The 17,238-nt window shown below is 55.6% G+C and overlaps 2 protein-coding genes across 2 annotated transcripts in view; both read left to right on the top strand.

Annotated features, from left to right (window-relative positions):
- HNRNPUL1 (heterogeneous nuclear ribonucleoprotein U like 1) overlaps positions 1–4,230 on the top strand; it is a 34,473-nt gene extending 30,243 nt beyond the window's left edge. Inside the window, exons 13-15 of the mRNA XM_065899604.1 lie at positions 610–899; positions 2,302–2,496; positions 3,080–4,230. Coding sequence (XP_065755676.1) covers positions 610–899; positions 2,302–2,496; positions 3,080–3,196 — 602 coding nt within the window. The 3' untranslated portion in view covers positions 3,197–4,230. The remainder of the gene's footprint in view (positions 1–609; positions 900–2,301; positions 2,497–3,079) is intronic.
- A 2,679-nt stretch (positions 4,231–6,909) lies between these two features.
- Positions 6,910–16,012, top strand: CCDC97 (coiled-coil domain containing 97). The gene is made up of 5 exons (XM_065899596.1): positions 6,910–6,967; positions 10,642–11,099; positions 13,071–13,347; positions 13,810–13,939; positions 15,892–16,012. Exons 1-5 carry the CDS (start codon positions 6,910–6,912, stop codon positions 16,010–16,012), a joined length of 1,044 nt encoding a protein of 347 aa, XP_065755668.1.
- Positions 16,013–17,238: the final 1,226 nt, after the last annotated feature.

Raw genomic sequence — 17,238 nt, 5'->3', positions numbered from 1 at the left:
CTGTTTCAGTCTTGTGCTGGGTGGTTTTGGAGACAGAGCCTTGACCCAGACACTATATCATCCTGTAGTGACAGTCCAGAAGGATTCTGGGCTGAATGGCACAGCCTGGGGGTACTTTGAGCTCCAGTGATACCTGATCCAGCCTGCAGGGGAGCAGGGCTCAGGAAAGGCCTCTTGAAATGCTGATATCTAAGCTGAGGTCCAGAAGCCAGTAGGAATTGGCTGGGGGAAGGGTTCTGGGCTCATGAAAACTGCACAAAGGCTCAGAAGAGGCCAGCCCATTTGGCCAAGCCTGAAAAGGACTGTCCCCAGTGCTTAGATTTTGGGGACACAGTAGAGACTAAGACAGCCGTGGTCCCAGGCTTACAGTCCAGTGGGCAAGACAAACCTGTCAGCAGGCCCTAACAACTGAGTGTTACCAGGGCGGCATGCGGGGGGTGCTCCCAGGGCTCTGGGGAAGGCCGGAGGGGGTGCTTTACTTGTTCACTGGGACTGGGCTCCTGCTCTGTGCCTGGTCACACTGGAGCTACAGCAGTCTTCAAGACAGCCCAGCTCCTGAGGGTCCCAAACTGAGAACAGTGGGGCCTCTCACCTGATTCTCCAATGCAGGTTTCAACCGCAGTGGAGGTGGTGGCTACAACCAGAACCGCTGGGGTAACAACAGCCGGGATAACAACAACTCCAACACCCGAGGCAGCTACAACCGGGCTCCCCAGCAACAGCCGCCACCACAGCAGCCACCGCCACCGCAGCCACCGCCACAGCAGCCTCCACCACCACCCAGCTACAGCCCTGCTCGGAACCCCCCAGGGGCCAGCAGCTACGCTAAGAACAGCAACATCCCTGGCTCGAGCGCCAATACCAGCACCCCTACTGTCAGCAGCTACAGCCCTCCACAGGTGAGAGGATAAGCGTGCGTGTGTGTGTGAACAGGTGAGAGGAGGTGGGTCCAGGGAAATCACCAACATGTGCTCCAGCCACAGGTCTTCACTCTTGCCTCCAGCCCTGCCCTTTCTCCCTTCCCTGCCAGTGCTTTTGGCTGAGACAGACGCTAGATATTCCCAGATGCCTTCCAGACACAGAGTAAATCGGGGAACCTACCTGTTCTGTCATCCCTCTCAGGGCGGGCTGTATGTGTTGGTCCCACAAGCAAGTGCATTTCTCTTGGCTGCGTTCTCTTGGCTGTGTCACTGGCCTCACTGAATCCCCAAGAAAGCACTCAATTGGAGTTACCCCTTCAACCTAGGCTTGAAGGGGCTGATCCCCTTGTCTTTAGATGTAGGGACAGACTCTAAGGTTGGTGAGGACTTGACCTCTGCCCTGAGAGCTTCACTGCGGAGCAGCTCCAGGCTCAGTTTGAGTTCTCAGTGAGCCAGTGCTCAGCTCTGGTGCACACAGGCCCCTTAACCAGAGCAGTCCCCGTTTACTGAGCACCTTCCACACTTCAGGCCTGGAGGCAGCTGCCAGGAGACACAGGTGAATGGTTCTAGTCCTGGGCTAACCAGAATACTTCCTAGAACAGGAGTTGGGCAGACACAAGTTCAAACCCCAGCCCCACAGTGTTCTGGTTTTGTGACCTTGGACAAACAGCTTCACCTCTTGGGACCTCGTTTTCCTCATAAAGGACTAGAGTTAGTAGTAGAACTTACTTCCACGGTTTGTTGTGAGGGGAAGATGACATCATATCTTTGCAGGTAAGGCTCTGGAACTAGGCGGACCTGGGGGCAAGTCACAGCTCTGCCACTTCTTACCTGTGTGGCTTGGGCCTAATGATTTCACCTTCCTGAGCCTCACCTTCCTTCTCTGTAAAACGAAGCCAATGGAGCCTGCCTCAGAGAGTTGATGGGGGGATTAGAGGAGTTGAGGATCCAGCCTGGACATGGGAAGCACTTAGGAAATTGCCACTACAGTTTTTCTTAGCAGGTCTTCCAATAACAAATACCACCATTTATTGTGCCCAATGGATGGTGCACGTAAGCTTAGTGAATACGCAAGGCAATCCAAAGGGGTGGTTCTGTTGTAATTCTCATTTTACAGAGAAAAAAGAAAACACTGGGATTTCAAGAGCTGCTGTGTGCCTTGCTCCTCCAGGGTCTCATAGCTGGGATTAGAGTCCAGAATTTAGCTCTTGATCCTACCCTGTCCTGCCATGTCACAGAGCTGACCCACCTCCTTCTCAGCCCTGAAACAGCGTCCACCAGGGAAGTTCCTTTGTGGACCCACTGCTTACAAAGGCCCTTCCTCCATCCCAGCTGAGCTGGCTGTTTCACAGAGACTTGTTTTTTTCCCTCCACTTCCCAGCCGAGTTACAGCCAGCCACCTCCCTACAACCAGGGAGGTTACAGCCAGGGCTACACAGCTCCACCACCTCCACCTCCGCCACCACCTGCCTACAACTATGGGAGCTACGGCGGCTACAACCCAGCCCCTTACACCCCTCCACCGCCCCCTACCGCACAGACCTACCCTCAGCCCAGCTATAACCAGTACCAACAGGTAAGTGCCACAAGCAGAGGGGGGAGAATGGGGAGACTTCTAGGGGCCCCACAGGGGTGTGTATTCCCAGACCTGTGTCCCTGCTTATCCCTAAAAAGATGGGCAGCTCTCTGGCCTTGGGCTGGTGTCCATCTAGTACAGTATAGCCATGCCGTTTGTTGAACACTTCTACACTGGCTGCTAAGTAACTGCCGTCCTAGTTCCTCTCCCCAGTGCAGCAAGCAGAGGGCTTAGCAGGGGGCCTCAAACCCTGATTCAGTACCATGGCCAGTGTCCATTCTGATTGGTTCATGCTAGGCCCCATACCTGCTTTTGAGTATTTTGAACATGGTATCTAGCTATACCTGAAAGGGCATTAGGTTGGCAACCCGGGAGACCTGGGCTTCAGTCTCTAACTGCCCACCCATGTGACATTAGATCATTCACTTATCCTCCCAAGGTACCTTGATTTCTCTGTCAGACCTATGTGTTGACTGTCATCACCGTACCCATCTCCACCATGGGTGAGGGTGGGGTCAGGGGAGAAGCCAGATGTGGGTCTGGATGAACGACAACCTGGTGCTCTTGGTTTCTCTCTCCCCAGTATGCCCAGCAGTGGAACCAGTACTATCAGAACCAGGGCCAGTGGCCACCGTACTACGGGAACTATGACTACGGGAGCTACTCCGGGAACACACAGGGGGGCACGAGCACACAGTAGCCAGTGTGTCCTGGAGGCCCCTGCCGGCTTCCTCCACCAGCGCCCACCTTGGCCCCCCTTGTCCACCCCCTCCGGGTCACGTGGTGCTGGGGGACGGGTCCTCCCAGGGCTGCCTCTCCTCCAAGGGGCTCTTCCCCCACACAGGGCCGGGCATTTTCCTCCGGATTCAAACAGGCAACAATGACCATTTATTTTGTTTGTCCCCCCACCCCCCTCCTCTTCCTCTTCCTCCCTTCCTCCTTTTTGACTAAAGACCCCCCCCCTCCCTTGGTCGTACAGTGAGGCTACAGGGCTGTGGGGGGTGCCCCATCCTGTCCTCTGGTCCCAGCCCTGCTCCAGCCCGTCAGCTTCCCAGATTCTCATGCAGTTGGTTGTAAATTCTTCCAGGAGCTGTTTTACTGTCTACTTTTCAGAATTTAAAAAAAAAAAATCAAAAACTTAAAAACACACAAGTTTAAAAAAGCAAAATGCAGAGGGAGGAAGAAGTGACATATTTTTTTGGTAATTATGCTTTTTTTTTAATTTTTAGAATTTGTCCCTTTTTACTGTGGGTCGGCTGTTGATATTCCATCAGGATAACCATTTCTTTGCTGAGTTCAGGTGACCGAGGAAGAGCCACACCCTCAAAACAAAACACACACAAAACAAAACCACAGAATCATCTTTAACCTAACTTTTTATACAGTGTCTCAGTTTCCGGTAACTTTGCACACAAGCTTCTGTGTTCAGTTGAATTGTACCTGCCTTTTGTATTTGGAGAGAGTGTGACTATTGAACTTGAAACCTTTTATTCCGGGCGTCTTGGTAGTTTCTGGTGGGATTAATCGGGTGAGAGGGAAGAAGGGAGTTGGGGGGGCTCCTTCCTTTCAGAACATGAAGTTTCTCCCACTGCCTCCTCTCCAAAGGTCTCCCAGGTGCCAGACCTAAAGGTTTTTCCTACAGTGATCCTCTGATTATTTTTACTTCCCCTTGACCCCATATGTTTTAATAGGACTTTAACAAACTGCACTTATTAAGAAATGTGTTTGCCCTGTTTTGTTTTGTTTTTGTTTTGTTTCAATAAATGACATGGCACCTCCTAGCAGGAAGGAAGCAAGGTTTCAACCCTGAAGTGTTACTGCAGTTGGCCTTTAATTGGGGCGGGGGTCTTTTCAAGGGGACATTATTTACTCACTCATTAAACACTTATTGTGGGATTTGTGTGCCTGTCCCCATTTTTGGTGCTGGGGATGCCCCCTTAAACCTGGGGCCCTCAGTTTAAAATCCACTAGTTCATTTTTAACGTGGTTTTCTGGTCTCTGCCCTTTCCAGTTCACCCACAATCCCAGATCCCTCCCGGAATTTGTGAGTAGAAAAGGATGGAACAAGTCCCTAGGCAGAGAGCAAGGTAGGGTGATGGTTGGAAACTAGGGCTGGACTGTTGGGGTCATCCCTTGGTGTGACTGCCCGTCCACATTAGGCCTGGCCTCTGTGTTGGACTTAGGATGGTTCTTGACCGTGCTCCTGGATCCAGGCTAGTGGGGATTCCAGGAGCTTCTTTATCTAGCCAGTGTTAGGTACTTGCTCTGTTCCTTACCCACACCCACTCTGGACAGTGCTGAGGACACAGCATGACCAAGGCAGTCCTGGACCCTGCCCTCATGGGGCTCTCAGTCCAGAGGTAACACGGACCTGTCATGGAATGGTGGCAGCGCCAAGGTCAGCTGTGAGAGCTTGGGGTGGAGGGGGGTGGTGAGGTGAGGCCTTCGTGGAGAAGGGAAATTTTTTAAAGAGGAATGAGCTGCGACAAAAGACCTTCTGGGGCTTCCCTGGTGGCGCAGTGGTTGAGAGTCCACCTGCCGATGCAGGGGACACGGGTTCGTGCCCCGGTCCGGGAGGATCCCACATGCCGCGGAGTGGCTGGGCCCGTGAGCCATGGCCACTGAGCCTGCGTGTCCGGAGCCCATGCTCCGCAACAGGAGAGGCCACAACAGTGAGGCCCGCGTACCGCAAAAAAAAAAAGGACTTTCTGATTGCATCCCCACAGCCTATCCTCCTTCCCCAGCAACTTGAGTCATTTCTTCAATCCCCTTAGGCATGCTGTACTCCGGGCCCCTTGTGAGGGACAAGGCTGGGGCACAGGAGCAGCCAGTTCAGCTCCGTCTCTTCCCTCACAGGAACTATCTCAGAGCCTTGTGAAGGGAACACAGGCTACAAAACAGGGAGGAAGAAGGTTGACTACTTTTGAGGAGCCAAGGTTGATGGCTAGTTGGGCTAAAGGGAATCCTAGAGCGGCCTCTCCCTAGGGAGGGCCTCAGGTCCTCTAGGCTGGAAAGTCCCCTTCCCTGCAGGTCCATGTGTTGGGCAACAGTGCCCTCTGCTGGCCTCTCCTGGCAATATGTCTTAAGTGTAGTCAGTCCCCATCTATCCCAAGTGACAAATGAGCCACTTTTCTCCAGATCCCTTATCCTGGGAATGCAAACGGGAGGTTATTCCTCTGCCTTTGGCCTTAATATCTGGGTTACTGCATCAGCCTCCTCACAGATCTCTCTGACCTCCAGTCCCTTACCCTGATACCCCCCTGCTCACTCCCCACAGGATAAAGGAGCTCAAGCTACTTATGGCTTACAGGCTCCACATGCCTGGCCCCTGGTGACCTCACTGGCATTACCTTTTACCACTACCCTTTCAAACTTAAGATCACTAGTTTGTTCTAGGGGAATCACAAATCCCTTTTAGAATCTAAATGCCATGAACTTCTGCCTTGGAAATACATGTGTACGTGGAATTTTGCATAAAGATTTGTGAGGTTTTCCAATCCTTGCAGCCCAATCATGACCTTCAAGTTAGAACTCCTTTCCTATTACCTGGCCATACAGAAGCAACCAGAACTATTGATGCCTGCCTTCCTCTCCAGGGGTTTGCCTTGCCCATCCTCCTACATGAGACGCTTCTCTACCTCTCTCTTATCCTGATTCCTGATCATTTTTCCGGTCTCAGTTTGGGTGTCCTTTACTCTCAGAAAAGAACCTTCCCATGGCCCTCCAGGCTTGGGTGGGCAGCTCCCTTAGCTGGACCTCTGGGTCCATCAGCCCTGCCCACTCAGGGCACTGGTAACACTTGAATGTGAGTCCCTACCCGTCACGTAGGGCAAATCAGGACCAAGGTCTCTCCACACCTGAAGATTCTTCAGGTCCTGGGAGCACAAAGTGGGAAGTTGAGTCTCTGATCTCACCACCTATCTCATGCTAAGCAGGGACTGGGTGTGATGACAGAAGCAAGCGACAAGGCTTAGTAAATATTCTTGAGGTGGTGAAGAAATAAGATAGCCTGGGGTCTAAACCAGAGCCCAAGCCCTCAGAGGCCCTGGAGGGTGGTCATTCAAACCATTCATCCCCAAATTAAGCATGCTGGGCCCTGGAGTCACAGCAGTCACAGGGTGAACAAGCCTTCGCTCTTGAGAGTCCAGTTTCGCAGCGGTTCAAATTGCGGGGGTGCGGCGTGCCGGAAGAATCTATCTGACCCTGGTGCCCTTTTCCTGCCTGGGGTGGGCGGGGCCGGGCGGAAGCACGCATGCGCACAGGAAAATCCAACTTCGTCCCGGAACTTTGGTTCCTGGTGCTGCGGGGCACCCGGCCCCGGGAGTGTGCTCGGCCGGAAGTGGCCGCTGAGGACCGGGGCGGGTATGGTGTGCGGAGCCTGCCACAGCAGGTAACAAGTCGTAGAGAATCGGGATGGAGGCCGTAGCGACAGCGACTGCGACTGCGACGGCGGCGGCGGAACCCGGTGAAGGTGAGGTCCTGGCCACGCGGAGGCGGCGGGAGGGTGGAGTTGCGGTGTCACTGGGAAATGATTCCCTGTGAAGGCGAAGGAGGACTCTTTAAAAGGGGACACCTGGGCTTCCCTGGTGGCGCAGTGGTTGAGAGTCTGCCTTCCGATGCAGAGGACACGGGCTCGTGCCCCGGTCCGGGAAGATCCCACGTGCCGCGGAGCGGCTGGGCCCGTGAGCCATGGCCACTGAGCCTGCGCGTCCGGAGCCTGTGCTCCGCAACGGGAGAGGCCACAACAGTGAGAGGCCCGCGTACCGCAAAAAAAACAAAAAAACAACCAAAAAAGGGGGACACCTGCCCTCGGCCCTAACTGTTCCCTTCACCACTTTGTCAGATTAACCCCGTTCGTTGCAGGCTGACCTCTTTACCCCATCCCCTCCCCCGAAATTAACCTCTTCCAAGTTCCAGCCGGCTCTTTCCGTGTCCTAGGCTAATCTAGTTCCTTACCAAGCTCTCAGGCTAACATAAACGTCTCTGTCCTGGGCTCTTCCATTGTCCCAGCCAACCGTGCTTCTCAAGTTACCTCCTTCCCTTGCTTCCTCCTGTCCCATGCAAACTCTACTTAGACCATACTAACGGCTCCCCCCATTTCATTCTAATTCCCGTTCTCCGAAAGTCCACAGTCCCATCTGCTTCCTCAGGGTCATTAATCCATTTCTATGCTCCCCCATCTCTCTCTTTTGCATTTTCAGTCTCTTTATTTCTCCTGATGCCTCCCCATCAGTACCTAAAATGCTTTTGTTTTGCTCATCTTAAAATTCTATCCTGGGGGTTTCCCTGGTGGCGCAGTGGTTGAGAGTCCGCCTGCCGATGCAGGGGACACGGGTTCGTGCCCCGGTCCGGGAGGATCCCACATGCCGCGGAGCGGCTGGGCCCGTGAGCCATGGCCGCTGAGCCTGCGCGTCCGGAGCCCGTGCTCCGCAACGGGAGAGGCCACAACAGTGAGAGGCCCGCGTACCTACCACAGAAAAAAAAAAAAAAAATTCTATCCTGGTGCTTCAGAGTAATCCCGTGTGGGGTGAGGTGCGGTTGAGAGGTTGGTTGAAACATCACTGGACAAGAATTGGTCATTTTTGAAGCTGGATGATGGATATATGGTGGAGGGGGGGTGGTCATTGTACTTTCTACTTATGTGCATGTTTGAAAGTTTCCATAATAAGAAAAAAGCTTTAACCTAAAAAGAAAATCTATCCCTTGATTCCATGCTGCCTTCCAGATACCATTAATCTTCTCCAAAGAGTCATGCACACTTGCCTCCATTTCCTCACTACCCACCCACTGCAGTCTGGCTTTTACCTTCAGAAACTGCACCCCGCAGTGACCTCCCTGTGTAATTAGACTGAGTCACTCTGTTCAGTTTTTTCCTTATTAGACTACTTGGAGAATTCAATGCCATTGACCCCTCCATCCTCCTTGAAAATATTCCCTTGGTTTCTGTGACACCACTCCTTCTGATATCCTTCCTATCTCGGGCTCCTGCTCAGCCAGTATTAGTTTCCTGGGGCTGTTGTAACAAACGACCACAAACTGGCTGGCTTAAAACAACAGAAATTTATTCTCTCACGGTTCTGGAAGCCAGAAGTCTGAAGTCAGTATCACTGGGTTGAAATCAAGGTGTCAGCAGGGCCATGGAGAGCTCCCTCAGAGGCTCTAAGGGAGAACCCATTCCTCACCTTTTCCAGCTTCTGGTGGCTCCTGGCATTCCTTGGTTTGTGGCCACATCACTCCAATCTCTGCTTCTGTCTGTCTTCACCTTGGGTTCTCCTCTGTGTGTGTCAAATCTCCCTCTTATAGGACACTTGTAATGGCGTTTAGGGCCCACCTGGATAATCCAAGATAATCCCCCTATCTCAAGATCCATAATTTAATCATATATGCCAAGACCCCTTTTTTTTTTTTTTTTTTTTTTTTGGCCATGTAAGGTAACATTCACGGGTTCCAGGAATTAAGACGTGACTATCTTTTGGGGGCCATTTTTTAGCCTCTCACAGCCTCCTTCACAGACATGTCTTCTCCCCATCCAGTCAGGACTGTTTCTTGGCCCCTCTTCTCTTTCCATACCTTACACACTCCCCCCACCCTCCCCGCGACTTCTTATTTCCTTCAGCTTTACTTCTGTTCTTTGCTCTGACGACTCCCATAACTCAGTCCCCAGCACAACACTTCTACCCTGAGAAGTCTCCCATGTACCAGCAGACTTGTAAATGCCTCCCCTTGGATGTCTCCTGGGCCTGTCATACCGTCCATGCCCCAAACCGGCCTCAGCATCTTCCCCCAGGCTTGCTCCTCATCCATGTCTCTGTGTCAGGGACAATTTGACCAGTCCCCTGGCCAGAGCCCTGTACCTTAACTGGATACCTCCCTCACCTCCCAGCCCTTCATTCCAATGACTTGTCCTACTCGGCCTCCCAAGCATCTTTTTAACCACGACCCCCTCCTGTCCCCTCCTCCACAGCCCCTTTACCTGGTCCAGCCCAGTCTTCTCTTGCCTCAGTCATTAAAACCCTCCCTGAGGGGCTTCCCTGGTGGCGCAGTGGTTGGGAGCCCGCCTGCCGATGCAGGGGACGCAGGTTCGTGCCCTGGTCCAGGAGGATCCCACGTGCCGCGGAGCGGCTGGACCCATGAGCCATGGCCGCTGAGCCTGCGCGTCCAGAGCCTGTGCTCCGCAATGGGAGAGGCCACACAGTGAGAGGCCTGCGTACCGGGAAAAAAAAAAAAAAAAAAAACCCTCCCTGAAACCCGTTGTGCCTATAACCACCACCCTCTTTCTCTTCCCCACCCCAGCCAAGCTGAAGGAGTTGTCTGTACCTCCTGTCTTCATTTATTTCCTGCTTGCTGTAGCCTTGCTCCAGTTGCCACCACTTTTGAGAAGCAGCTTGCACCAGGGTTTGCCCAGCGCTCAGCTTTTCTGTTACTAGTGCCTGTGCTGTCTTTGACCTTGCCTGTCTTCCCCCATCAGACAGGGTGCTCCCTGGGAGCTGAACTGGATCCCTCCGGGGGTCCTCAGCATTGCCCAGCTCAGGGCCCGGCATAGATTTAGAGTTGCTGAAGAGTGGTTGGATGGGTATGCAAATGAGTAGGAGAGAATGAATGAGTGAGTGAGTGAATCCGTTAGTGAATGTATTGATGATTTCGTGAGCAAGGGAAAAGGCAAAATTGAGTGAATCAATGAATGAAGTGGTCAAGGACCAAGTAAATACACCAAGCACACTATCTCAGGGCCTTTGCACTGGCTGTTCCCTCTGCCAGTTCCCACAGAAATCTCGTGGCTCAGTCCCTCACCACCTCACGTCTCTACTGAAATGTCACCTTTTTGGCAAGGCCTTCTCTGACTGTCCATTTAAAATTGCAGCCTCACCCCCATTCCCTCCTCCTTCCCTTTTTATTTTCCTACACAGCTTTTGGAACCACCTAACGCACTGTATGTTTTCACTAACTATGTTTTCACATGCCTGCGTTCCCCACTAAACTGTCAGTCTCTTGCTTACTGTGGTATCTCTAGGGCCTAGAAGGGTGCCCGGAATATAGTAGGTGCTCAATAAATGTGAAATGAGTGAGTGAGCACCCAGTCCCTTTCACCCACTGCCCCATCCGCTTTCCCATCCCCGGACTGACTGATCTTCCCTCTCCCCACAGGCTGCACGGAGCCCAGTCCTGGGCACTGGGGGGAGCTGAGCTGGACGCCGGTCCCATCCAGACCCCAGGACAAGGCAGAAGCAGCAGAAGGAGCGCCAAGGGCCCTAGACACTGACCCCTCAGAGGTCGGGGACGCGGCGGTGAGTGCTATGCTACACGCCGTGGCTGCCAGCCGCCTGCCCGTGTGCAGCCAGCAGCAGGGCGAGCCCGACCTGACCGAGCAGGAGAAGGTGGCCATCCTGGGCCAGCTGTACCATGAGAAGCCACTGGTGTTCCTGGAGCGCTTCCGCACGGGCCTCCGGGAGGAGCACCTGGCCTGCTTTGGCCACTTGCGCGGCGACCACCGCGCGGACTTCTACTGTGCCGAAGTGGCCCGGCAAGGCAGCACCCGACCCCGCACCTTGCGCACCCGCCTGCGTAACCGGCGCTATGCTGCCCTGCGTGAGCTCATCCAAGGTGTGGGGGCGGGCAGGTTGGGTGGGAGGGGAGACTGAAGCAGAGGAAGTAAGAAACAAGGATGCAGGAACAGAAACGCAGACAGAGATCCTGGGAGATAAGTTTTAAGACAGGGACCCGGGGAGAGACGGAGACAGAAATGTGAGGTGACAGGGTGAGATAGGGAGAGACAAACAGGGACCCAAGGGAAGAGAATGGGACAGGCAGTGAGAAGGGTCAGAATTTAGTAGATAACAGAAGTGCCATTTCAGACCAGCAGGCCAAGGACACAGTATCCAGCACTGTGAGAATTGGTTACCCCTCAGGGAAACTAGATCCCTACCTCACACTGTACACAGAGGCATTGACAGAAACCTAGGGGAATATGTTCCTGACCCAGGAGAGGCAAAGGCCTCTTGAAAAAAAACACATGTGAAAAGCATGAAGGAAAACATTGGTACATTTCTCTTTTTTATTTGTTTACTTATTTATTATTTTTGTAAGATTGGTACCTTTTTGACCATGATGTAGTTACAAGCAGCTTTGTGACCAAAGACACCAGAACTAAAGTTAAAAGATGAGAGCAGGGGCTTCCCTGGTGGCGCAGTGGTTGAGAGTCCGCCTGCCGATGCAGGGGACATGGGTTCGTGCCCCGGTCCGGAAAGATCCCACATGCCGCGGAGCGGCTGGGCCCGTGAGCCATGGCCGCTGAGCCTGCGCGTCCGGAGCCTGTGCTCCACAACGGGAGAGGCCACAACAATGAGAGGCCCGCGTACCGCAAAAAAAAAAAAAAAGATGAGAGCAAATGAAGGAGAGAGTGAGTTAAGATTCTAGTTAGGGAGAAGGCACAGGCTGTAGAGAAAGGGATCCGGAGAGAGTGGAGCACAGTGACCGATGAGGAGCAGGGATGAAGAGAGGAGGGAGGATGAGTGAATGAAAGAAGTGGGGTTAGGTGACAGAAACTGAGAAAGCCAGAGAGACAGAGATGGGTGGAGACAGAGGGGCAGAGGAGGGGAGGGAGAAACTGAGACCCAGAGAGAGTGACAGTGAAAGATAGGGAGAAGGAGGGAGAGAAACAGAATGTGGTGGGAAACATGGGGAACAGAGAAAGGCGGGTAAGAGAGAGAAGGCAAGATGGAGGGCAGGACAGGGATGGTCCCAGGATTCCTGGGCTCTGAGGGCGGGGCTAGGACCAGCGGCGGGAGGGGCTGGGCAGGCTTAGCTGTTATCTGAGGGACAGGAGACATACGAAGGCCCTGGGTTTGGGGAGTGGGGAAGCCAGGCCCTCAGAAGGGGTGGTTGCAGAGAGGAACGCTCTGGGTAGAGGTGAGATCTGGGGTCTGGAAGACCAACAGGGACACCCACACCTGGGCAGATGCCCTGCTAGACCTGACGCTGTGCACGCACACGTCTGCTCCATGAAGATGTACACTTACGTGCCCGGCAGTGCAGGCGTGTCCAGGTGTGTGCACCAACAGCCAGAACAGGGCTCAGCAGACAGGCACACACAGTCTGCATACTGGCTTCCATGCACAGTATACCTGCCCGCAATGTCCTGCACACCAGCTCCCAGATGCAGGGACCCACAGCAGTGTACGCAGACACACACACACACACACACACACGAATCCTGCCCAGGCACAGTCGTACACGGGCCCTAGGCCAGCAGTGCCTCAGGCCAGGATGTCCAGCAACCTGTGTACCCTACATGTTTGGACACATGAGTCCACACGTAGATACAGGCCTGGTCGCGCACACTTGCTTAGACACGTGCATGAGTTCTCGTAGTCACGACCTCAGGCATCTGCGTGTGTTTGTATACATTGCTGACTGTGGACGATCACACTCACACTTGTGTGTCTACGGCTTCCTGTCAGCGCAGTCCCACGCCTGGGCGGACACAGGTCTGCGCAGGCCCGCTCACCCTCCGCCCAGCCCCGCGCCTGGCCCGCAGGCCCTTGCCCCCACGCCCACCCTGTCTCCTCCATGCAGAGGGCGAGTACTTCAGCGACGAGCAGATGCGGTTTCGGGCCCCGCTGCTGTATGAGCAGTACATCGGGCAGTACCTGACCCTAGAGGAGCTCAGCGCCCGCACCCCGGCCCAGCGGCCACCCAAGCCCGGCCCCCCCGGCACTCCCGCCTGCCCGCTCTCTGACCTGCTGCTCCAGTCCTACCAGGAGCGGGAGCTGCAGCAGCGGCTGCTCCAGCAGCAGGAGGAGGAGGAGGCCTGCTTGGAGGAGGAGGAGGAGGAGGAGGACAGCGACGAGGAAGGTGAGGCCCGGCGGTGGGGAGGCCCCGGTGTCGCACAGCCCGGCCCCAGGCTGGTGTGTCTCAGCTCCACAGCACTAGGCCAGGCCCACCTGCGGGAGCAGATCACAGCCCTGCCCTACCTGGCCTGAGTGCCCTGGCCCTTCCCGTCCTCTCCAGCATCCCTGTCCCTGCTCCTCGAAGACACCAAGCAGTCCCTCACCTCCAGGCCTTTGCTCATGCCGTTCCCTCTGCCAGGAGTGCCTTCCCTTTGCCACCCTTCAGGCGTCAGGTCCCAACCCTGCTCTGTGGCCTCCAGAGCACTGTGTCGTCACGTGTTCAGTGTGTGCCCCAGGAAGGTAGGGACGGGGCCGTCTTGGTCACTGCTGTGTTCCCAGTGCCACCCAGCACGAAGGATGCAGCTCTCTGTGGAGGTGTGTTGAGCACAGTCCTCACACACCCCACCCTGGGTGTCTCCCCCTACAGACCAGAGGCCTGACAAAGACTTGGAGGCCTGGGTCCCCGACTCGGAAGAGAGGCTGATCCTGCGGGAAGAGTTCACCAGCCGGATGCACCAGCACTTCCTGGACGGCAAGGATGGGGACTTTGACTACAGGTGCTCCCGTGCCCCCCCCGCACCCCCCCACCAGTCCCCCAGCCCGGCACCCCACAGGACATGGGCTCTGGGGTCACACAGCCTAAGGGTTTCAGATCAGAGATCAGTGGGTGACCTTGGAGTAGCTTTGTCCCTCTCCCCGAGCCTGTCCCCTCACCTGAAGGAGGGGAGTGAGCAGGGCTGACATTCAGCTCCGTATTGATAGAACACTGGAACATTCCCGTTTGGGTAGGTGGTGGTGGTGGCCTGGCAGGATGCCAGTACTCCAAGCTTCCTAAGTGTCCCCCAGGACCCCGGACTTCCTCATGCTGCAGGAAGTAATCCCTGGCAGCGTAATGCCTGGCGTGGAGGGGCCTGTGGTGGGTGCCCCTGCAGTGCTGGTTGTTCATTTCTCCAGTAGAACCCCAGGGATAAGATACCTGGGCCACCTGCTTTGGAAAAGGATTCTGCCATCAGGGAAAAGGACACAGGCGAGTGAAGTATCAGAGTAAAAGATAAATGGTTTTGTCGACGGAGGCAGCCTCGCCTTGTGGTCTGGAACATCAGGTGTGGCAGCAGAGGGCCCTGGTTTCAAACCCAGCCCCCATGACATACGAACAAGCAGAGCCGCAGAGCCTCGTCAGTAGAATGGCGGCAGGGGCGCGGCGGGTGGTGTCATGATTGCCACAGCTACAGCAGCGCCTGGTACCAGAGCCTCACTGGTCCAGTCCGGGATCCCCAGCTCCAGAGGCGAGTCTGGCTGATGCACTATTCCATTGACTGATCTCAGTGTTCCACACAAGGCAGTGAGGAGAGTCCCTGGGCTGTGGGGAGCCCTCGTAAGGGCACCACTGCTGTCATAAAGCCAGGTGCCCACGAGGAAGTCGGCCCTGGTGTGAGGAATGGGGCGCGGTGGGGACTGAAGCCTGTCCCCTCTCCGAGGGGCAGCTGCTGAGCTGCATTCAGCCACCAGGTGCTCGGCGCTGCTGGGTCCACACTGGGGACGAAGCAGGGAACAAAACCGATGGAAGGGTTCCCTGCCCTGAAGGAGTCCCATTCTGGCGAGGAAGGCAGCAAGGAGCGGAATGGAGGTGCTGGAGGTGCGAAACATCTAGTGGCGATGGGGCCAGGAAGAAAGACAGAGCAGGGTCCCAGCATTGGGGGTGGAAGCAGGGTGATGAGGTGGCCGGGGAAGGCTCTCTGAGCAGGTGACATTGGAGCAAAGACCTGCAGGAAGTGAGGGGTAGGCGACATCAATACCCTGGGGAAGAGTGTTCCTGGCGGGGGGGGCAGCAGGTGCAAGAGCCTTGAGGGGCACAGAGGAACAGCACGGTATGCGAGGGGTGAGGGGGAGGCCGTCTCATCAGGGGGTGGCGGGGCTGGATTGGACAGGGCTTCCTGCACCAAAGAGAGTGTGAGGGAGCCTGGTAGGGTTTGGAGCACAACCGGGGGTCCTCCTCACAACTTAGGATCACTTGTTGCCTGAGGGCAAGGTTTCTCAACTTCAGCACTGTGGACCTTTGGGGCTGGATAACCCTTTGTCCTGTGTGTGGCAGGTGTCGAGCAGCATCCCTGACGTCCACCACTGGATGCCAGTAGCAGCCCCCCAACTTGTAACCACCAAAATGTCTCCAGTTATCACAAATGTTCCTTGCGGGCGGGGGGGGGGCAGAATCTTCCTGGTTGAGAACCACTGCCTCAGGGCCCAGATGTGGGCCCATGTGTCACCACATCTTCTGGCTTTTTAAGAGAAACCAGAAGTTTTCATGTAAAATCTCTGCTTTGGAAAATGTTGCCTTTTGTTTGAAGCCCTGAGAGAGGCAACATAACCCAGCTGTAAGTTCGCTCTGACTTACAGCTGCCAGCCTATGGCCTTTCACTTCAGGGGGCCCCAGGCCCCAGCTCCTCTCCACAGAAGCGGGGAGGCTGGGGTGCAGGCAGAGCCAGCCCCTGACAGCTCCCTCCCCCTGCAGCACCGTGGACGACAACCCTGACTTCGACAACCTGGACATCGTGGCCCGGGATGAAGAGGAGAGGTACTTCGACGAGGAGGAGCCCGAGGACGCACCCAGCCCAGAGCTGGACGGGGACTGATGGCTGCTGCGCCCACCCCGTCCCCCGCCCCAACGAGGCTGCTGGTTACAGGCCAGGCCGGCTCAGTGACTTTCTCTAGGCGACAGCAGGGTGGCTGCCCTATACCACCAAGCCTCGCTAGGTCTGGTCCCATCTCCGCGGCCCCCTCCCCCTTGCTCTCCATTTCCTTCTCCCCCTGAACCCTGGTGCCTCTCTCCTTCCTCTCTCCTCTCTCTCAGTCTTTTTCTCACCACCTTTCTGTCTCCTGCTTTCTGTGTCTCTCGCTCTTTCTCCACCTCCCTCTTTTTCCTTTCTGTCTTTCTCTTTCTCCCCCTCTCTCTGTGCCTCGGCCTCTGTCCCCACAGCAGGGCCCAGGATGAACACCCTCCCCTTGACCTAGGCCAGTGGGGCCCTTTGTCGCTGGAGCTGGCCAGGTTGAACCCAGGGCGGAGCTCCGCCTCTCCCTCCCCAGCCCCGCCTCTGCTCTCCTGCCCCTCTGTGCTTGAGGCTCAGTCTCACACTCGCACCTCCTTGCCTCTGTTACGTTCCATCTCCTTCGGCCTCCCTCCATCTTTCGCAGCCTCTGTGCTGGGTCTGTCCCTCTGTCTCTCAGCCTTTATCTCTGGATTTCAGTACCCCCCCGCAAGGCCCTGAGCATCCCCCATCCTGGCTGCTGTGGGCCACAGAGCCTGACTGCGGAGTAATCGGGCCTCGCTGTGGGCAGTGGGGAGACCTTGGGGGTGGCCACCGGCTCTCACCTCTCCCTCAGGACCCAGGTTTGGGAGAGGTGTGCAGGGGCAGCGTGGGATCGTGGGCCTGCCAGGTCGGGTATAGAGGGAGAGGAGGGACTTTCCCCTCCCAACCCCACCAGCCCCCCTCTGCCCAGCCACAATTTTCCCTTCCTTCACTTCCTCCACCTCCCTCTCCTGTTTACACTTCCAAAATATGCACAGGCTGTTATCATGGGTCCTGAGTCATCACACACACACACACACACACACACACACACACACACACACAGCCGGCCCCAGCATCCCTGCCCCAAGCTGGCCCCACCGAGCCCCCTGCCGCCCTGGGCTAATGGGAGCCAGATGGCTGCCTGGTGACTCAGCCACTGGCCTGTGGGAACCCAGGCATCCCGCCTTCCCATGCCCCCATACCCAGCTCACGCTCCCCCAGTAGACATACGCAGGGAAGGGGCCAGCTGCTAGCGGGGGAGGACACAGGCCATGTGTTGGAGAGGTGGG

Source organism: Phocoena phocoena, chromosome 20 (assembly GCF_963924675.1).
Source record: "Phocoena phocoena chromosome 20, mPhoPho1.1, whole genome shotgun sequence".
In the NCBI taxonomy this organism is placed as follows: Eukaryota; Metazoa; Chordata; class Mammalia; order Artiodactyla; family Phocoenidae; genus Phocoena; species Phocoena phocoena.
Note: the sequence above shows the minus strand (reverse complement) of the source record. Positions and strands in the feature narration are given on the sequence as shown.

What these genes read in the sequence shown, in the direction of transcription:
- CCDC97 (XM_065899596.1), top strand. Translation starts at nt 6,910, where the DNA reads ATGGAGGCCGTAGCGACAGCGACTGCGACTGCGACGGCGGCGGCGGAA. An exon ending in GGAGGACAGCGACGAGGAAG is followed by an intron (nt 13,348 to 13,809) that starts GTGAGGCCCGGC and finishes CTCCCCCTACAG; the next exon opens with ACCAGAGGCCTGACAAAGAC. An exon ending in GATGGGGACTTTGACTACAG is followed by an intron (nt 13,940 to 15,891) that starts GTGCTCCCGTGC and finishes CTCCCCCTGCAG; the next exon opens with CACCGTGGACGACAACCCTG.